Source organism: Zootoca vivipara, chromosome 2, assembly GCF_965207765.1.
Source record: "Zootoca vivipara chromosome 2, rZooViv2.hap1.1, whole genome shotgun sequence".
NCBI lineage: Eukaryota > Metazoa > Chordata > Lepidosauria > Squamata > Lacertidae > Zootoca > Zootoca vivipara.
The window spans coordinates 99,505,405-99,527,803 of NC_142584.1; the positions used below are offsets into that span (position 1 = coordinate 99,505,405).

Here is a 22,399-nt window from a genome sequence, read left to right on the forward strand (position 1 = left end):
TCTCAAGATACTTCACAGACAAAATTGTCACATATTTTGTTCCTACTTGGACGCCGCAGTTAGTGATGTTAAATTCTCGAGAAGAATCTTTTGGAGAATATTCTCGAGAATGTTCTTGACTAATGAGAATATTAGAGAATTTTCATTTAAAATAGAATATTCATTTTAATGCATTGAAAAGGATATCATTTAATGCATTCAAAATGATATAATTTGTTAATATACATGTTTATTAATGGGTAGACTTGTTCAGATGGCAACCAAAAATTGTACAGATACTTTTATTCTATAGGGCAATGCAGTGAATTCACATTCTTTGATTTTTTTGCACCAAACTTGAAATTGAAAATTCAACGTGAATGACTCACCACTAACTGTATATTTAGTAAAGGAAGCACAGTGAAAATATATAAGCACAAGCCTACTTGTCACTTTCAAATATCAAATAGAAAAGTAAAACGTGTTTTATAGTTAAAGTTAAATCATTCTAAGGTGATGGCACCAGTAATTATCATGCTAAGGTTTGGTATAAGAAAACTCAGTTAAATCATATTCTATTCTTCCATTAGAACATGTACATGTTATAGGACATGTCAAAAAATACAATTGGCATGTTAAGGTTTGATACAAGTACGGTAAATTCAGTAATAGGCTATCTTGTGCTTCTAATAGCTCTAACACTTAATAACTGTTTTGGTGACTAAAACACAGCTTGATAAACAAAACTATAGGCATACATATAAAAAAGAAGCCATTAACATTAAATATATTATAATATATTTCAGTATGTCAATCTCTGGTAAATGGCACCTTATACCATTGAATGTGGAGAATATTCTCCAGAGAATTTTCTAGCAGAGAATATTCTCAAGAATATTCTCATTCTCAAGAATATTCTCACCTCACATCACTAGCCACAGTTAATGCAGATGCAATAAGTGTAAACCTGGGTCCTACTTGCTCTACTTTTTATGGATAGTTTTTCACTTGTGTTACTGAAGATGTGGACAAGATCAAGGTGTTACTTTTGGTACAGAGAGCCCTTAACAGCTTGAGACCAGTTTACTTGTGAGATCGCCTTACATTACATGTGCGCCCTTGATCGCTTCAATCTGCAGAATTGGCACTGTTACAGATGCCACACAATACTCATACTACAGTTGTCACAAATCAATCTTTTAGTGTGGCGGCACCTATGCTTTGGAATTCCCTGCTTATTGACATCAGGAAGGTGCTTTTGCTGTACACCTTTTGTCACTTGTTTAAAACAGGTTTGTTTAGCCAAGCCTATAATGGCATGTAGATGCTGATGTGTTTAAAATGTTTGTTTTAAATGTGTTTAAAATCCCACCCAGTCTGTAATATTTCATTCTTAGGAAAGGTGCTTGAGGGTGCAGTGGTGATAAAACCTGCAGGATCTCTTCAATGACACAGATCATCATGATCCATTTCAGTCCCACTTTAGGCAAGGTATAGGATGGAGATGGCCATGGTCACTTTTGTGGCTGACCTTTTCCAGAAGCTCACAAGGGAGTGTATCCCTGCTGGTTCTGCTGGACCTCTCAGCAGCTTTCAGCACCATCTATCATGGCATCTGAGCCAGCTGGTTGGGATAGCCTCTGATCCATTTCCAGGCTCTGAATTGAAGGATGCTTATTATGTCCTGAATGGCACAGTACTGGGGTATTTAAATGCCCATCTACTCCTAGGTGAACTTGCCTTAAACATTACTACAACTTCAGAGGTGTAACCAAAAGCCTTTTTATCAGACCGTTCCTCCCACCCATCCACATTGATAAAGTACCAGTTTTGGTCTGATCACTTTACCCCCCTAGTAAAGGCAGCAGGGCTGAACAAGCTAAGAATGAAGCTTACCTTGAACTGTTTCTCTAGCCGAGTCCTTCCTCCAATTCCAGGTATGAGAATGCTATTAACATAGCTATGTAGCTGGTGAGCAGAAACTTCAGTCTCTTTCCCAAGAATGGCTTCCAACAAGGCATCATGAATAAAAACATACTGCTCCTAGAATGGCAGGAAGCAAATAAGGAATGAAGAAGCAAGCCCATAGTAAGTGGAGCATAGCTTCTTTAAAGGCAACCACAGTGGTGCCTCGCGAGACAAATTTAATTCGTTCTGTGAGTCAATTCATTTTGCGAAAAATTCGTCTTGCGAATACCATAGGAATGCACTGAATTTTATTTTATTTTTTGCCCATAGGAACGCATTAATTGAATTTCAATGCATTCCTATGGGAAACCGCGATTCGCTAGATGAATTTTTCACAAAATGAATTTGTCTTGTGAGGCAACCTCAGATCGCAAAACCCATTTGTCTAGTGAAAAATTCGTCTAGCAGGGCATTTGTCTAGCGAGGTACCACTGTATTATATTTGCAGCAATCCCACTGTGTGAAAAGCACTAGTTCGCCTCTGAGTGAGGTTTGTACATCTACAGCTCACAGAAGGGCCTTATTAGTGCTGGCTTCCTGACTTTGGAATGCCTTCCTCTCTTGAAATCTGGTTGGCACCAATTTTGGTTGGTTTGGGTGCCAGCTGAAAGCTTGCCTCTTTAGCCAGATGTATTAGGACACTGTTTTTTTTTTTTGAGTAAGGTGTAGAGGTTATACTGATGGATTTTTTAATTTTTCCATTTGTTCAAATTGAAACTGTTGCATCGCTACTTTGATTTTATGTTCAGTGTACCCCAACCTGGACCACTTGCCTAATGAAGGGCAAGTTAAAAATGAACCAATTAAACAAAAATACTGCTTAGATAACTTTTCACATTTTTCCCATAGTTATCTCTGCTTGCTTTTTTTCTTTTGCAGCTTGCTGTTCTTCTGTTTTTTTTTAAATGTACTGAATTTCCCCTTTCCTCCTGTATGCCTCAGTTCCCTTCTTTTTCTAAGACTATTTCTACTTTACTTTTACAAAAAAGGAAAGTGGTGGTGGTGAGACTTGTATCAACTTTAATGTTCACCTTTACGAAAGTTCTCTGTGCTATAAAATATTCACTACCTTGGCATACTAAATGCCTTGTGGATACTAAAGACTGTAAGCTTTTAGGTCTAGTTTTTTGAAAATTCTCTGCGAAGTGCTTGGTTTATTTTAAAAGCGACACAATTGCTAAATAAGAAGAAGACAACTACATGCATTAGCAAACTGAATTCACAGAAAAACATAAGAAATGCTGTATGTAACCTATGGAGATATTCCAGTGGAAATTACACTTGGCAGACCCTCTTGCAATATTTAATTGGCGACAATAGCTTGCTGCAGTAAAAAGTAAATGTGTCTCTGTGTTTTACCTCTGTCTGGACGAGGTAGTTGCGCTGCGTCCTGATGTGTTTCAGGAAACCCAGGGCGTTAACTGTGCTTTTGTCTTTTATCTGTTGCAGCATACTGTCTATAACAATGTAGGTACCAGTCCTGCCAACCCCAGCGCTGACAAAAAGAAGTTTCAGGAGAAAGGCTAGTTAAACACTAATAAAGAATTGCAGCACCATGCTCATATTGCTATACAGTATATGCTTCTTTACATTCACGAAGTCTTGCTCTTTATATTTTCTATAATATGGAATGGATCTTAGGTGTTTCTTTCAATCCTTGCACAAGGAACCTTGGCTCTCAGTGAATGCAGCTTCTGGGCCAAAAAAAAGGTTGGCCAGTCTTGCTCAGCATTTAAGGACAGGTCAGCTGGTAATATTCATTTTCAGCTGGTGATATTCTCCAGGTTTGAGAGAAACAAGACTATGTGCGACTTGAGCCGGGGTGGTGTAGAGGTTAGAGTGTTGGACAAGGACCTGGGGAAACCAGGTGCAAATCCCCGCTCAGCCAGGAAGCTCAACTTGGGCCAGTCACAGCCTCTCCGCCTAACCTACCTCGCAGGGTTGTCGTGGGGACTAAATGAGGAGGGGGAGAATCACGTATATGCCACCTTGAGCTCCTTGAAGAAAAAGGTGGGCTATGAATGCATTTCCTGCCAACCTAGCAGTTCGAAAGCACGTCAAAATGCAAGTAGATAAATAGGAACCGCTACAGCGGGAAGGTAAACGGCGTTTCCATGTGCTGCTCTGGTTTGCCAGAAGCGGCTTTGTCATGCTGGCCACATGACCTGGAAGCTATACGCCGGCTCCCTCGGCCAATAATGCGAGATGAGCACGCAACCCCAAAGTCGGTCATGACTGGACCTAATGGTCAGGGGTCCCTTTACCTTTACCTTTATGAATGCATTAAATAAAATGATATATTAAATAAATAAATATGTGAACATGCAAATATCTGGAAATTTAGGAAGTACATGTAGCACACACAGCTACTCTTTCCCAAAAAGGAGTCTTACATTTTGCAATCAGAACATATTAAGGAATCCCACTGATGAAAATAGGATTCATTTACAGAATTTGCCCTTTCTGACCATTAAAAAAAACCCCCAAAAAACATTCAGCCCTTTAGCGGCAATTCGAAGATTTTAAAAAATTAAGTCAAAGTGTAAGAATACAGCATGTTAAAACAACAATACGTTAAAAAGTCTGGAAAAGTTTAAATGTCTTCATCTGATGAATTCTTTTCTGAATGTGTTGTGGGTGAAGAAAAAGTTGCAAATGTTCTTGAGCAGCTGTGGTGCGGCATAGGGTAGTTAAACCTATTCAGTAGAACTTGAAAGCTCTGCCCCATATAATGACAGCAAGCGATCACAGCATGAAATCATGCAGCTAATTGCACCATCCTCTAGAATTCAATGAAAACTGCCCAGTTCTGCTATGGATTACAGAATTATCAGATCCCAGAAAGTCATTCATCTGTATAAGAGAATTTCACCCAGCAATGTGCTGTGTTCTGCTGTGCGGGACAGTGAACAAACTTGTATTGGACCACAGTTATTTAAGTTCAAACTGTGGTTCAGCCAATGATTCAGTGAATGGTGTTGGCAAATCACAATCTCTCCCTATTGCAAAATGGGATATACTGTAATTGATTGTAAAGGGAAATACTGTTACGCTCTACTTCAGTTGTATGTTAATCTACATGTTGTACGCAAAAATTGGACTGAACTTGTCCAGCTGTACCTGCAGTGCACAACCACTGGGCCTATCTCAGCAGTCCTGGCTGCAGAGGATCTTCTTACAAACGTCAGCACTGGCAGTGCATATTCAGGCACACCCATGTCGGGCCACTGTGTGTAGTGATACTGAATGACCGTCCTTTCATTCTGTCGTCCTTTAGGGTTCCCCTAGTGAGCCGGAATACATGAAACACATACAGGAGGAAAACATATTAGTTGGGGATTTAACTGTACCATGTTCAGGTGTGGGATAAGCTTTAACCAATGCCTATCATTCTACAGTGGTACCTCTACTTACGAATTTAATGCGTTCCGAACACACACTTGTAAGTCGAAAACATTTGAAAGTCGAATCCCATAGGAATGCATTGGGAGGAAAAAAAATGTAAGTAGAAGCAACCCTATCTAAAAATTCGTAAGTAGAAAAAAATCCTATCTAAACCGCACCCAAGATGGCGGACGGAGCTCCGTTCGTAAGTAGAGTTATTCGTAAGTAGAGGTACCACTGTAATTTAAGAAAAATATTTTTCATTTTCACCTTTTACAAATATTTTAACAAGAGAAACAAAATATTTGCAAGTCTAATTTACCTTCCCCTCGACTTCCCTCCTTTCTGCGGTTATTTATTTTATATCTTTTTATTACTGCATATCTAATTCAAATATATTTACTAATTTCCCCTTATCTTCCCCTCAATTATCTCTTATTGCACATGTTTATATCAGTCCCACTGTTCTGTTTTGTTTAAAGTGTATCTTCAAATAGTCAATAATTTTCTCCCATTCTATTTTAAAAAGTCTCTCTTTTTGATTTCTTATTCTTCTGGTGAGTTTCTCCATTTCTTCTTTTGACTTGCTGCAAAAATATATAAATAAAATCACGATACTTTTCTACAACAGCTAAATCACTGGCAGAAAGCTTGGTCTTTCTTGGTTTTCCTTGTCCATGCGCCCCACACCTGTTTGGTGTAGGTGTGGGCAGGTGGAGACATAGCTGGATCGGCTGCTTCTGCAGCTGATCCCTGCAAAAAGCATGCTTGAGCTGAAACATGCTTAAGCTGAAAAATAGGATTACATACAGGTGAAACTCGGAAAATTAGAATATCGTCGAAAAGCGCATTTATTTCAGAATGCAACTTATTATTTTTTCTTTTTCTTTTAATTTTTACAAATGCTTTCTTTTGGAAATTCCACAGTAATAAAACAAATAGTTACAATAATACAAAAATAAACATTGCTATTACATTTCATTAATTACATTCCATTTATAATTGACCCGCCTAGCGACAAATAATTACAGTTACAACAAATAAAGGCTTGGCATATCTTGCTTTGCATGTCATGCATCTATCTCATATATTGGTTTCACCTTTTAAGTTGCGTTACTGAAATAAATGCACTTTTTGACAATATTCAAATTTTCCGAGTTTCACCTGTAGGCAAAACAATTGCTTAGCAATGACTCTCATTCTACAAGCACAGCCATTACTCAAATACCTGCCTCTGTGACCTTTATTTGGGCACGTAGGGTAGCTCAGCATCCCCAGAACCAAATTACTAGTAGAGATATCATCCCATGCCAGAATGAAAGCTCTTCCATTTTATCACAGGATGCCATTGTGGCACTGCGGGCTTTGAACCTTGGGGTCTCAGATTTCAGTGGGGCCCTGTGCAATGCCAAAATTTGGCACCCCAGCCTCTTGTGGTCCCTTCTAAAGGATAGTTGTGACATGCCCGGGGCTCCATATCCAGTGTGACCGAACCAGTTGTGCTCCCCTAACTCTGCCTCTGGGGTGGGGCCTCTGGAACATTTGAGGACCTACTGCGACCAACTGGTTACACAATATAAAGTTGCTGAACTCTGGAGCTAACTTGACTCCGTAGTTGTTTCAGTTGCAGAAAAAATATCCAGTGTAAAGTGTTGGTGATATGTTGTGGCATCAGTTTCAGCTTATGAAGTCAGCTGATATGGACGGCGCTGGTGGCTACATACCTGCCCATGTGTCCTCTTGTCCCCCATCCCTCCTGCCTTCTTAAATCTAGGAGAGCGCATTTGAGTGGCTGGTTCCAGATACAGTGCTACCTCTACTTACGAATTTAATGTGTTCTGGACGCACATTTGTAAGTCGAAAAAATTTGTAAGTCGAATCCCATAGGAATGCATTGGGAGAAAAAATTCGTAAGTTGAAGCAACCCTATCTAAAAATTCGTAAGTAGAAAAAATCCTATCTAAACCGCATCCAAGATGGCGGACGGAGCTCCATTCGTAAGTAGAAACATTCGTAAGTAGAGTTATTCGTAAGTAGAGGTACCACTGTACTTCATCAAAGAGATATATAGCAGCTGTGTATATCACACCCAATAGCATACTCCTAGTGTGTCCATCCTTTGTCCAAACCACAATGCAATAACACTTCTCACCTTTTTCATTTTTGCATTCCTGATTGTGAAGCGGCGGACTGTATAGCAAGCATGTATTTTTGTGCTCTTCAATGTGACAATGATATTGCCATATTCTTCACTGTTTTCTGATGGCCAGTATTGGTCACATTTCCTCTGAGAAAAGACAGAGCACCATAGGATATTAGATTTTGAAGCATGCTAGAGAACACAAGACCAGCAACATGCTAGAACAGTGGTCCTCAACCTTAGGCCTCCAGATGATTTTGGCCTACAACTCCCATGATCCCTAGCTAGCAGGACCAGTGGTCAGGGATCATGGGAATTGTAGTCTCAAAGCATCTGGAGGCCCAAGGTTGAGGACCACTGTGCTAGAAAAGTCTTCCCTCCTTTCTCAGATGACTCTGGCCTGAAACCAGTATCAGCTACAGCTTTTCAGCTGATGGGCCAGTTGAGAATGCAGGGAAGCGCTTGTCATCTGGAGTGCCCTGGCCCCAGTTACCTTTCCTGCCACACAGGGAGTGAGTGTGAAAGACAGAGCAGCAGAGCCATATTCCATCAGCAGCTAGAGTGGTGGAAAGCTGCACCTAAAAGTTGCCTCCCCTTTGTGCCATCTCTTAGTTGAATTGCAAAAGCGAGTGCTTCTCGTTTTCTTGGCCTTTTGTTGAATCCCATCAGCCCATCACCCATTCCCACCCACCCCCTCCACCCTCTGTATATATATAAGGGTCTGACACTTCTGTTTCAAGTGTATCTGAAGAAGTGTGCATGCACACGAAAGCTCATACCAAAATAAAAACTTAGTTGGTCTTTAAGGTGCTACTGAAGGAATGCTATTCTATGTATGGGTTGGGATCGTAGTATGTTTGTGGCAGGGGGTCTGCAGTGCAAGTTTGTACTGGGCACCCTAAAATAATGCTTGGACCATGATCCCTTTTCTTATTGCTGATAGCATGAGTGCTAGTGTTGACCTCATTTCAGTCTCTTGCCTGGCTTGTAGCATGAGGATTGGTCTTTTTAGAGTGTTCTGGATCTGGCTAATTTCCTGCATTAAAAAACAACAACCCTCAGATTGCTCTAAGCAGCTTTAAGGTGTTTTGTTTGTTTGTTTGTTTTTCCTATGGTATGTTGACTGGGAGAGTAGGTTCACCAAGGTACTGGGCATTTGTGTACTTTTGGTTACCACTTTGGGGTGCTGAAGCTGTGTTCAGCTGGATGTTGTGATTTTTTTATACTGTTCTATTAAGGAACTGGTGCTTATCCACAGGTTCCTGTATCTATTCAAATATGTACCAAATACTGCTATTTTGTACTAAATACTGTTGTGTTTATTATATTGACTGTCTGATATACTGTTTGGTATGTATTACTGATAGCGTGTTTTAATTTTTATTGATGTTGCATTTTTATATATTGTTGGCATTATTGTTGTTTAACTTCGCTATGTTGTTCATGCTGCTATTTGAAACTGCTCTGAGAATAATTTTTATGGAATCATGGCATACATATAAGTATAGCTTACCTTCCAAGTCCCGGACTGCAGAATCCGGGACCGGCAGCCATGTGACACCGGAAGTTGCATCGACGTAACTTCCGGTGTCGCTTTGCCCTTCTATGGGCACCAAAAATGGCCGCCGCCCGCTTTGAAAGTCACTTGTACGCATGTCAGGAAGTGTGTCGACGCAACTTCCGGTGTCGCTCCGCCCATATATGGGCACCAAAAATGGCCACCGCCGACACCGGAGGTCGCGTCTATGTACTTCCGGACATGCGTAGATGCGACTTTTGAAGCCTGCAGCGGCCATTTTTGGTGACCATAGAAGGGCAAATCATAAAGAAAAAAATGGCCGCCGGCAGGAGAAAATAACGAAGAAAAACGGGAGACGAAGTGATATGGGGGACCACCGGGAAAAGGTAAAGGTAAGTAAAAACGGGGGTTTCCCGGGGAAAACAGGGTACTTGGCAGCTATGAAGTATGGTAATACTGATGACAGAGAATTCTTCTGATGCTCTCCCTCTTCCAAACTTGGTTTCCCATGCCCTTCTCAGGAACCTTCTTTGACTCCTCTTTCTCTAGGTGGACATGATCAGCTCAGCCAGTGTCAGCCTTCTGCTTCCCCAGACCTCTGTGACCTATCGCTGCTAGAAGCAAGGCTTCAAGCATCACTACCACCACATCCACCCCCTTACTCTTACAGTATTATATAATCCCCTTTGGATTACAGCAATTTATAGTGTACATGACAGTTAATGGAACCAATTGTACTCCTTAATGATTCTGAAGAAAGATCACATAATCACGGCGAGAAAAGTAGCTAGTGAAAAACTGCATTGCCCTTACTCTTCCTTTTTCCACAAGGTTTGTAATCATGATGATAATTCCAGTGTTTTGCTCCCAAATCATTCTCCAGAAATCTTCAAATGTAGACTTTAAAGGTCCTTGGGTGGCAATGTAGGCTTTCGCTTTGTTGTAACCCTTCAAAGAAAACCATAATGCAAAGCAAGATAAAGTATCTGCATGGCAGTCATATTAATAATGTATATATTGCAGTGTGAGATGCCTTTCCTGCTGAATGTTTGAGGAGTCTGGAGCTAAAGTTAGTCAACAAAACAACAGCAAAAAAACAACAACATTCTACAAGTACTAATGGTTTCTATTTCTTTTGTAGGACAGTGTTTCTCAAAAGAGAGACGAGAGCAAAAAACAACTTACATCAACATAATTGGCATTAATGTAGTCACTGTGCTTCGAGTCTTTTCCCGGCAAAGGTCTTAGCTTCACTCTACTGTGATCATCTTCAGGAAAGATAACAAACAGGCACAAAACAGGAAAACATATTAGGATATTAAAACTATGGATTTCTTAAAAGGACAATTCCCTAACCAGAAAACTAATAAGCACAACTCTCATCAGCTCCAACTAGCGTGAATGGCAAATGTCCAGGGCTGCTGGGAGTCCAACATCTGGAGGAAACCTTCATTGGCTCTTTCGGGGCTAAACCATTCTTTCCCTAATGATTCTTATTAAAGGTAAAGGTAAAGGGACCCCTGACCATTAGGTCCAGTCATGACCGACTCTGGGGTTGCGCGCTCATCTCGCATTATTGGCCGAGGGAGCCGGCGTATAGCTTCCAGGTCAAGTGGCCAGCATGATGAAGCCGCTTCTGGCAAACCAGAGCAGCACACGGAAACTCCGTTTACCTTCCCGCTGTAGCGGTTCCTATTTATCTACTTGCATTTTGACGTGCTTTCGAACTGCTAGGTTGGCAGGAGCTGGGACCAAGCAACGGGAGCTCACCCCGTCACAGGGATTCGAACCACCGACCTTCTGATCAGCAAGCCCTAGGCTCAGTGGTTTAACCCACAGCGCCACCTGGGTCCCTCAATGATTCTTATTACTACTTATTAATGATTCTTATTACTTATTAATGATTCTTATTACTACTTATTAAATTTATATGCTGCCCTTCATTTGAAGATCACAAAACTTCTTCCAGTCTCAACTGCACCAGTAAAATAATTTGCTGTCCAGAAAAAAAAGTGGCAGAAATGGTCAGCTAAGGGATCAAAAAGTTCTGGGTTTGTTTCTTTCCACTTGGAAAAGTGACAAACTCATTAGCAAGCCTGGGAGAGAATGGAACTAGCAAGGGTTGTCAATTATGTACTTCCCTTAAGTCGCTTTTCAGAGATTAGCATACCTAGATCAGACAGTAATTTAGGCTGAAACATTCAGCTGCGAAATCTTTAGGCAGGATTGCTACTTTCTAAGCAAAACCCACAAGTATCTAATGTCAGACTGTCAACATCAGTCCTCTCAGAAAACATACCTAACAGGGGCATCTTGTCCCTTGGATGAAAACGAACTTTTGTCACTCTGACTAACCTCATGCTGAGCAGACAGGCATTCTTACGCCAGTAGTATAAAGTGGACACTTTTGGTTGCTGTTGTCTCTTAAGGCCTTTACTACTCACATGCTAAAATGTTGATGTATCTGTTTTTGTGCTTGTTGTCGGGGTGATTGGAATGTTCAGCGGTGATGTTCATGTCGGATGTACAACGCTGCACTTCCTGTTAAGAAAACAATTACATTGAAAAAGGCAGATGAGTGCAAAGCATTTTGTCTGTCTCATTTTGCAAGCAGCTCATTCAGAACACATTGAAATGGTGGGTGTAATTGATTCTCTTCGCCCATGAGAATTCTTTCAGCATAACACTGCTTAAACATATCCCAGTTCTATTAAGGATATTGCCTGGTTCCCAGTATCTGATATAAGTCCATGGTGATTACAATTCATTGTGGTGCAACCCTCCACCCACCCACCGCTTTCCCATCTACCTAGAGCTCCCTTAATAGCAGCCAGAAAGCGATACCAATGTGGTCACAGGCCTTTTGCTAGCCATTTGCCCAAGGCTTAATTGTAATTAGAGCACTTTCAGATGCAGGAAAAAACATAGCCAAAATAGCAACTCATAGTCATAACTCCCTAGGTCTGGGAGAGGAGTGAGTGCCTACCTAGGAAATACAAAGCAGTACGGTAAGGGGGGTTATAGGGGGGTTACATTCTGGGGGATCACCCCTAGAGCCAAAAACGTGAATAGTCAAAACACATTGGGTGCAATGGCAAGTAGGATTGCAGAAGTCTTTTCCCCTAGATGCCCGTCCGTTTTTTTGACCCTTTTTAATTAACACGGAGCAATGGATTCAAACTTCAAGAAAGACGATTCCACCTAAACATTAGGAAGAACTTCCTGGTTCCGGTTTCCGCCTGCAGGAATGGCGGACCTGTTTTCCATCTCTCTGACCTTCGTAAGGAATTTGGCGGTTGCTAGGGGAGTAAATGGCAACCCCCTACCCTCTCCGGGGGTTACGGAGAGGGGCCGCTGGCCCGCGATGCCCCCAGACCCACTCCGACTGTTTTTGGAGTGGGGGGAGCTTGGGCTGAGCACTTACGACGGCCAGGACTCCCGGACGCTAATCTGCATGGCGGGGATTTCCATGGTTAAAGAAGATAATTAGGCTTAAATCTATGGACATACTTCAGAAGGAGGGGAAGAAGCGCTGTTTACTGCTGAGAATTTTATGCTGCTGAGCGAGAGGAGTCAAAGAATGTACGGCATCTGGAAGAAGGATTGATGGGGACGGAGCGATAAGGGAAGCAAGTTTTTATTTTTTCTTCATATTGTTGCCTCGTATCTTCCCGGACGCGATGTCCTGGCTTGTTTGGAGCGAAAGAGAAGCAAAAGACTGTGTGAGTTGAACTTTATAGCTGTTGTTACTGAGCATATTTCTTAAAGATGTGAAGTTGCCGATGAGAAAAGCCCCCCCCTAGTCAGACGGAAGGAGTTCTGGACGCGTTCGGAGGATTTATGAGCTGTGACGCACTTTAAATTGGAGCAGCGACCTGAAGCTAAGTTCAGCTATAGGGCAAGGAGATCCATTAATTTACCAAGAGTTCATGGTTGGATGTTTGGGTCTCCTGCCTGAAAAAGCTGTAAATTCTATAAAGATAAATAAATCGTAAATCTTCATGGCTATGAGAGAAAATGAAAGTGATTTGAGCCTTTTAAGATGGCGCTGCTACTCCGTCGCAACAGGGAGCTCCACTAAGAAGATTTATGGGGAGGCTGGACTGATTAACTCACACAGGAGAAAGAACATCTGTGAAACTTCGTTTGACATTTATCTCAGCAGCTGGAACAATTGGATGAAAGTGGAAAACATCTAGGTGACTGTAAGGGGAAGATTTGGAATATTATGAGCTTGGAGGACGATTTGAACTTTAGAAATAAGACGGCAGTGGACAGTTGCGAGGAATTCCCAATTTCTTGAAGCATGGGAACCCAAAAATAAATTATTTAGATGATTTGGCATAACATTCGGTTTGATTGATATATATATGTGTATAATTTGAAATATTGAATGTGATATAATTGGTTTTAATTGGAAAATTAATAAAAATATTTTTTAAAAAAAAAAAAAAAGGAAGAACTTCCTGACAGTAAGAGCTGTTCAGCAGTGGAATTTGCTACCAAGGAGTGTGGTGGAGTCTCCTTCTTTGGAGGTCTTTAAGCAGAGGCTTGACAGGCATATGTCAAGAATGCTTTGATTGTGTTTCCTGCTTGGCAGGGGGTTGGAATGGATGGCCCTTGTGGTCTCTTCCAACTCTATGATTCTATGATTCTAATTTTTGTAAAAAAATTGTTTGCCAAGCACGTAAAGCCGAATCCACAAGTTAAATGCACATAAGCATATTATTGAAGAAGTACTTGCAGTTTAGAACAGACTGAATTTACAGTGTTTCACAGGGGCCCAATGTAAACAAAGGTCCCAATGTATCATTAGAGTTATTCACCAAAATAGACAACAAAGGGGGGAAAGTGAAGTAAATCATGCAAAATAATCAAAATCAGCACTTCAGCATAATTGAACCACCCATTGTGACAACTCAAATATATACAGCCACAGCAGGCACTGTAACCTTCCAACAGTTTGACTTCACCTCCAAAGGCGTACTCCTCCATTGTCTCTAGACAGACAGATGCCAACATATATACACACACGCACGTGTTAGTTTCACTTCCCCCTTAAGATTTGAGTGATTTCTTGTTTATCACATTCCACATTAAAGTCAGTGTTTACTTTGTAGGCACTGTCTTGTCTTCAATGGTTTTTTGTAACTTTAAATAATAATTAAAATATGTTAACATTTTGATATTAAATAGTATCGAAAAGTGTTAAGTTGGACAACACAGTGATTATACTGTCCTCTTAGTCAGAAATGTCAATTGTGCCATTTATTTTAAGTGTCCTAATTACATTTTAAAGATCTTTTTTACAATAATGTAACATTGTTGCTTCTTTCTAGGGCATTTTCTCAATGTATTTAGCTGAATTTTATCCAAAAGCTACTTCTGCAGGGTGCCGTCAGTGCCATCCGTTTCCCCCGTCCTCCCAAGGGTTACAAGATGCCACACTGTTTCATACCCCAGGCTTCACGTGTTAATACGGGAGCATCCTAATAAGGGAAGTCATTAGAACAGCACAGCTGCTGCAATGATGGAGTAGGAGCTAAGTGACAGAGAAAATGATCACGAGAAATGTTAGTGAAACTGCAGATGTAGGCAGAGTGCAAGATTAATACAAAACTGTCATAAAGAAGTGACAAACCAATTCATTGCCCACCCTCCTATCTTGCCCCAAAACATTTACATTTTTCGGAAATCCAAAATATCACAAGTCCAAATATAATTAGAGGCATTTAGACTCATAAATCAGTGGCATTCTTTTTTTTATGGTAAGCAAATCCCCATAGTTGTCCAGAAGAAATAAAGAACAAACAAAGAAGCTGAATGGGGTATCAGGTCTAATCCTTACATGGAATAATTGACAGAAATGTCACTAGTTATATATTCTAGAATGATGTTTTCACACCAGTAGTTCAGCAGAGGAAGGATTCAGTGATTCAATCCAAAGGATATTTTTAATTATCAACTATTAATCACAGTGTTTTTTCACTACCCTCCCACTTTTTACATGGTTCTATAAGATCTGCAGATTCTGATGATGATGCAATCATCATCAGAAAGAGCACCATCAAATGTGTGTGACACTTTACAACAGGAGTAACCAACAGTGCCGTCCGGATGTCCCATTATCCACACAAGCTGGGGTTGATGGGAGGGCTGTTCAACAACATCTGGAGGGCACAACATTGGCTACTCTGCTTTATAGACTGAAAATGAAAGTCTCCAGTACAATTTAATGACATTCTATGAAAAAAATAGTGATCCAACTTTATCTTAGCGTGTACTGTAGAAGAAACATGAAGCCAGTGAGGGTTCAAACTTGCTTTAAAAAAAGAGAGAGACACGCTAGCATATTAGGAATAGAATTCAGTCCCTGCTATTGAATGACCTACCATAAATTTACATAATGCACATAAATTGGATCAGTTGCCATTACATCTTGAAGGACCTTTCAGGTGGGACTGGTTTCTAAGGTCAGTAACTTTAATTAACCTTACTGATGCTTAGGGTTTATGGTTTTGTCCGCTGTACTGCAGCCTCAGTTCAGTGGCAGATTTATTTGTACGGTATGTGCAGTATGCACAGAATGGCCCGATGCAGATGAGGACCCTGCAAGTTTACATTGTTAACTGAGCAGATACCTTTGAAATGACTACAAAAAGTGAACTGTCATTGCTGTAGCTTAGTTTGTTGCGTTTCCCTCATTCTTCATTTCTCTACTCCTTGATTAAGCTCAGTTGAGGTTGGTTCATTAGAATGACCAGGGCGTAGTCCTATGAAGTTAAAAAGTTTCCCTCAGAAGCTCAAAGCTACACACTTTCCTGTCCCATACATCCTTCCATAATCCATTTGAATGTAGAAGGATAAGGGAGACCTTTCTGCCAATCTCCCGTTCTTTGGCCAGTCAGTTTTCTGCACTACTCAGTCAATCTCAGTCCAAAAGTTTTGCTATGGCTTGGAAGGAAGTCCTACCTGCCTGCCTCCAATACAGGCAAAGAGGCCATTGCTATCAGGCAAGCAGTACCCAGAAGGGTCAGAGGAAAAAGGCGGGAAACTGCAGCAGAGCATCAAGGAATGCTTGAATAAGGAAAAAGAATGATCTAGTGCAGGCATCCCCAAACTTCGGCCCTCCAGATGTTTTGGACTACAATTCCCATCATCCCTGACCACTGATCCTGTTAGCTAGGGATCATGGGAGTTGTAGACCAAAACATCTGGAGGGCCGCAGTTTGGGGATGCCTGCACTAGATCATTCTTTTTCCTTATTCAATTTTTTTTGTCTCACTGGTTCATATGACATTCTCTGTGTTTAACTTCCCAGAACGCTAATTTTGTTTAAAGATAAACGGTTACGGTTCTTATTATTTTGTCCACTGGAATGTATTGTCGGCAACTCTGGACTCCAACACACTTGGTTTTAATCAACCTTTAGTCACAGTTAAAACTCTTCTGTGTCATTATGGCTAATTTAGCTTTTAATTATATTGTCCGTGCTACCACTGATTGGGATTTAATACATCCAGGTTTAATGACTCATTCATTTTCAGTGTCCCTCTGAAACAAGTTGCTGATTAGTTTTATAAACTTCAAATATTCTTTCGCTGAATTTATGTGTAAAATCCAATTGCTACACGTCTGATAATCCAACATAATGAGCTAGAAATTGCTCCGGAATGGCTGATTGCATAGACATTCTGATATAACTTCAGACAAGTGAACAAGTTACAACCCTGAGAGCAACATCATAATATGGTTTCCCTGTCAATTGAAAAGAACTCTGAGAAGAAGAAAAAGGCAGTAAAATCTATACTTGTAAGAACATGCAAATGTTTCCCTCTCCAATTTGTAGCTATGCAACAAGGTTCTGTTTGCTTTCTTGTGCACTGAACTGTAGAAAGGCTATTTGGAAATTTCGGAAACCACTTAATAAATAAATGCAAAGTGCAAGAGTCTCTTCTACGGGCCTCTGTGGCCCAGCAAGACCTAATTCAAACTAAAGCCAAGCTTGTAAAGCTGCAACAAGTTTAATGGCAAAGCAAAGAAAGGGTTGGGGCTAAACGAGGGTGGATTAGCAAAAGCGATCAAGCCCAGCCCAGGTGAGAGCTAGCTTCTCATAGGGCTTTCTTTTCTGTCTGATACTTAGGGAGAATTGTAGCTCTGTACAGGTGTTACAAATCCTGGGAAGAAAAAATGTGAGAGGTGTGTGAGAATGCCCTCCCCCATCACTGTTTTTCTTGCCTTCCAACGTGTAGAGGGTGACTGACTGCATCAGGTAGTTTCTTATATCTAGGGAGGCTTCTTGCATGTTTTGGGAAATTGGGGTTTCCAAACGCCCAGGAAGAACCCATGAATAAAAAAAATATACCTGCTGTAGACAGTTGCCTCTTCTAAGTTGGTAGGCAATGGAAACTATGCTGGAGGGAGGGGAAAACTGGCACACTTGCCCTTTCTGCCACACACACACACACACACACATACCCTATGCTCTTTTCCAGAATTTGTAACACCTCCATGGTGTCTGTAGAAAATAAGACAACACAACAATGACTCTACAATGGAAGTAGCAAGTGAGTGCAGTTGGAATAATGTTACAGCTAAGCAAGTTGGGTTTGGGAGCGTGCGAATGATGAAGATGGGTAAGGGTATTTAATGACATCCACACCTTGTTGGATCAGACTGAAGTCTGTTCTGTCCAGCCTATGTTTTCAGTAGCATACCATCCAGATGCCCTTGTGAAACAAGCAGAGGGATAGATGGAGACAGTCCCCATCCCTTTGTACTCAACACCTCATAATCAGAGGTATACACCCTGTTTATAGATTCCATTTTAACAATAGCAGTTAAAAGTCTTGAATAAACTCATTTTTAAAATGAAGTTGTTTAATCTCTCAGCTTTATAACATTCTTCCCTCACTACAATGGGGAGGAGATACTAACGTTAACTTACAGGGATGTTGCAAGGAGTGCTGAGATAATGTATGTGAAGGATTTTGAATGGTCTGAAGCAGGGTGCCCTCCAAAGTTTGTTGTACTGCCACTGTCTCATCCTTGACCATTGGCTGGGCTGGCTGGGGCTGATGGGAGTGAAAGTTCAACAACGAGAATGCTAGAAGTTTTCCAACTCTTTTCTGAAGCACCGTGGGCATGCTTATGAGCAGCATTCTCTTTTAGCCACCACTCTTTGGGGGAAATCTGTAAGAATCCTGGTATTGGTTTCTTTTTTAAAGAATTAGTGAGCCATAAAACTATTGCTCCCGTGGAAGCTAGCAAGTGCAGAATTCTTCCACCAGATTTTGTGCACTTATGGCTGTTTTCTTAGCATTGGAGGGGGGGAGAGACATTGAAGTTTTTTGAATATGTGTGTGGGGGGGGGAAGCTGCATTGCTTGTTTTGGGGTCAAATTCCAAGTTGGGGGCAGGATCACAACCCTTGTGTTTCCACAGGGAACAGACAAGGCTAGGGAGATTATATTCACTACTGCTAATCTTTCTAGCAGCAGAGATGCACTAATGAATTTGAGGCAAACAAAATTGTATGAGTTCCAAAATCCAATACATATTATGCTATTATAAACATTCCATGCCAGCACTTTGGGGATTTCCTTGCTTAATCCTCTTTCATGAGACGTGAAGGACAGAACTAAGAACAACCTCCTCCTCCCAATATTCAAGTAAAAGCCTGCTTAAAGTTCCCAAAGGGGAAGATGGGGAGGGTTGAAGAGTCTTCTTACATTTAAACTCCCTAATGGCATGAATGCCCAAATCATCTACTAGGTTGCCAAAATGCAGGCAGAAAATATTGAGGCTCAGTAATACATGAAACAAATAAAACATAACTTTTAAGTTAGAGAGCCGGAGAAGCAGTGGAGCACCAAATAAAGACAAACATTCTACCACTACTCTGTTAAGTTTTAAGCTGTTGAGAGTAAATCTAGGACACAGAACATTCTATCATGCTTTTTCCCCCTATCATGCTTTATGAGGAAGGAGGAAATGTCTGCCAAATGATCCCGAGAGGAGACACAAGTTTGCATGATAGTAGAACCATCCATGCCATGTTTTTTTCTTCCAATTTCCTCCTTTTTTCCTATTTCAGTCCTGTACACCAACCCTGTACACCAAAAGATTGAGGGCACAAGGAGAAGGGGACGACAGAGGACGAGATGGTTGGACAGTATTTTCGAAGCTACTAACATGAGTCTGACCAAACTGTGGAAGGCAGTGGAAGACAGGAGTGCCTGGTATGCTCTGATCCATGTGGTCACGAAGAGTCAGACACGACTAAACAACAACAAATGAAGGATAGCCAACAATTCCCGGAAGCCCTGGCCAGTACGGCCAATGATCAGGGATGATGGGAGTTGTAGCACAACAACATATGGAGGGCACCACATTGGCTTATGCAAATTCCTTATGGGATCATTCCACATAGCTACAGGGAACCAGGCAGAGGGCCTTCTCAGTAGTGGCGCCCACCCTGTAGAACTCCTTCCCATCAGATGTCAAAGAGATAAATAACTACCTGACATACAGAAGACATCTGAAGGCAGCCTTGTTCAGGGAAGTTTTTAATGTGCGACATTTTAATGTATTTTTGCTGTTGTTGGAAGCCGCCCAGAGGCGGGGTACAAATAAATAATAATAATAATAATAATAATAATAATAATAATAATAATAATAATAATTTATTATTTTATTAATTATTATTATTAAATAAAAAATCCTTCAGTAGCACCTTAAAGACCAACTAAGTTTTTATTTTGGTATGAGCTTTTGTGCTACTGAAGGAATTTTTTTATTTTGTTTCGACTCAGACCAACACGGCTACCTACCTGTAACTATTATTATTACTATTATTATTATTATTATTATTATTATTATTATTATTATTATTATATACTTTGTGGGAGTGAAGAGGTTTGGGCTTTGAAATTACAGTTTTAAAATTATTATACTTCCCTTTAAAAGAGATACCCAATTTCAGAAATGAAAACTAATAGGCAAAACAATATTTACCGGGTAAGTAAGAGGCAACAAGAGCATTCTGAAGCATTCTGAAAGGCTATTTCAGGGATATATCCCTCTGGTGCACAATGCAGACAGAAGCTGCCTCGCTTTTTGTTAATGGCAGCGATTTCAGAGACAGATGAAGCAAAGCCTACTTTAAGTCAGTGCAAGTTTACAGATGTGTAGCTGATTATTTTGAATAATTAAATGGTGTCAAAACCAGCTGTGATGAATAGCACTGGGGTCTCAATTCATAAATAATTGAGGAGACGGCATTGCATTTGATCATTCCCATCAAATTCTGCTCTCCCGAGGATAAATGTTTGTCCTGAATACCATCAACATTGTTAAATGCCTCAATATCCCTGTTCAGTCATCCAGCCAACAGTCAATTTAACTAAATCACTTTTAACACCTCGCACAGCCGCTGTCCTCATGAATACGAAATGCTTATGATTGGCACAATAGGGTTCCCCCCCCCTTTATTTTGGTTCGGTTTTTGAATTATCAGACAGTGTGCCTCATTGCAAAGGCTATTACCAAAAGGGCAGCAATAAGAGGCTTGAAAGGGCCGTGCTGAAGAAAACGGCTGCAGCCTTAGCTTTGTTACACCGAGGGAAAGGGTGTTCAGCATCAAAGCAGCCATTTTGTGCCAGTATCTTATTAGTAAATACAGCTGCTTTTTATGACTCAGTCACGCCATTTTTAATACTTGGTTGCTAAAGCATGTCATGGCCCCCAAACCATATTTCTCTCCTCTCACCCTGGCGAGGTGGCACAACAGCTGCACACTATTTTTGGCTGAGAGGGCTGGGAGAGCCCTCCTTTCTGACAGTACTTTCAAAGCCCCACTGTGATCAGGCTGAAAGGAATGCGGGGAAGCAGAACGGTTAATACTGGCTTTTGGAATAACTATTTTAGCTTATTAGAGCCTGAGTCTGCCACCCTCATTAAGCACGAAACTGTGTTTATGTAAGCCACATGGGCCTGTAAACCCACAGAGCGCCCGCGACTGTGAATTGGTTGCGCACACAGCTGCACAGCTATCAGCATTCCAGTATTTAAACGTCTTCTTCCACTGCCATTCTTTCTGTTTCAGGCCCTAATACTGAGCTCTCCATTTTACTGTTATCACAGTTTTTATATTTATAAGATTTCTTACCCAGCCTTCACCATAAGGTCCCTGGACAGGTTACAACAATATAATAATAAAAACGGGGGGGGGGGGATTTGTTTACAATCACAAAACAAGTTACCCCTTACAATCACTTCGATGTGTGGAACTTGCACTTCTACAGGTGCCATGCAATATTTGTTCTGAATTTGCAAGGAGTCAGTCCTTTAGTGTGGCGGCGTGTTTCTGAGCCATCTTCAAAGCCCTGTTGTGCAAACGGAAGTCCTAGCACAGGGCTCACAGGGCCCATTAGGCTTACCTTCCAAGTCCCGAACTGCAGAATCCGGGACCGGCAGCCGTGTGACACCGGAAGTTGCGTCGACGTAACTTCCAGTGTTGCTTTGCCCTTCTATGGGCACCAAAAATGGCCGCTGCTGGCTTCGAAAGTCGCTTGTACGCATGTCAGGAAGTGTGTCGACGCAACTTCCGGTGTCGCTCCGCCCATCTATGGGCACCAAAAATGGCTGCCGCCGACACCGGAAGTCGCGTCTATGCACTTCCGGACATGCGTAGATGCGACTTTTGAAGCCGGTGCCGGCCATTTTTGGTGCCCATAGAAGGGCAAATCGGAAAGAAAAAAAATGGCCGCCGGCAGGAGAAAATAACGGAGAAAAACGGGAGACGAAGTGATACGGGGGACCACTGGGAAAAGGTAAGTAAAAACGGTCTTTCCTCCTTGCTTGTCTACTACGAGGCTAGCAGTTACAAGGTTCAAGAAACCCCACCGAACCTGGTGCAGCCTCCATCCCAAATCCAACTGTTCATTACAGACTTCAGGCTGCCTTGCCTTCCATTCTTCCTCCATCCCAATCAGCAGATGCTCACAGGCATTAGGACTTCTGCAACCCTTCTCGTTATATTAAAAACACCCCTCTCTCTTGTGCAGTCCCTTCTATTCAGAGGATCACTTGAGTGCAGTTGGGCCTTCGCTCTTCCAAGGCTGCTTGAGACATTTAAATTAAACACCACAGAGACACTTCCAGCGCTTAAGGCTGTAAACACGTACCTCAAAGTCTTCTGAGAATCCATGCTGGTTGTTGGTGTACAGTTCACTGATATGCTTAACGAACTGTTTGACAGGAATAGCTTCCATGTCATCTGAAAAATGAAAAAGATACTCAGCTCTACAATTAATATTTTCTAACAATAACAATTGTCCTATAAAGTTAGGCAATAACATCTCTGCCTAGATGCTAACAAACAGTGTGCGAAGATTGTTTCACATGCCT

The 22,399-nt window shown here is 41.3% G+C and overlaps 1 protein-coding gene across 4 annotated transcripts in view; it reads right to left on the reverse strand.

The window, feature by feature from the left end:
* Positions 1-22,399, reverse strand: part of PTPRG (protein tyrosine phosphatase receptor type G) — a 578,270-nt gene that overhangs the window by 10,986 nt on the left and 544,885 nt on the right. For all 4 annotated transcript variants that reach the window (XM_088662505.1, XM_035106777.3, XM_035106776.3 and 1 more), the window contains exons 15-22: positions 22,177-22,268; positions 11,435-11,531; positions 10,176-10,258; positions 9,804-9,938; positions 7,484-7,618; positions 5,068-5,231; positions 3,307-3,442; positions 1,876-2,022 (exon numbers count right to left, since the gene is read on the reverse strand). In XM_088662505.1, the coding sequence (XP_088518631.1) occupies positions 1,876-2,022; positions 3,307-3,442; positions 5,068-5,231; positions 7,484-7,618; positions 9,804-9,938; positions 10,176-10,258; positions 11,435-11,531; positions 22,177-22,268 (989 nt within the window). The remainder of the gene's footprint in view (positions 1-1,875; positions 2,023-3,306; positions 3,443-5,067; positions 5,232-7,483; positions 7,619-9,803; positions 9,939-10,175; positions 10,259-11,434; positions 11,532-22,176; positions 22,269-22,399) is intronic.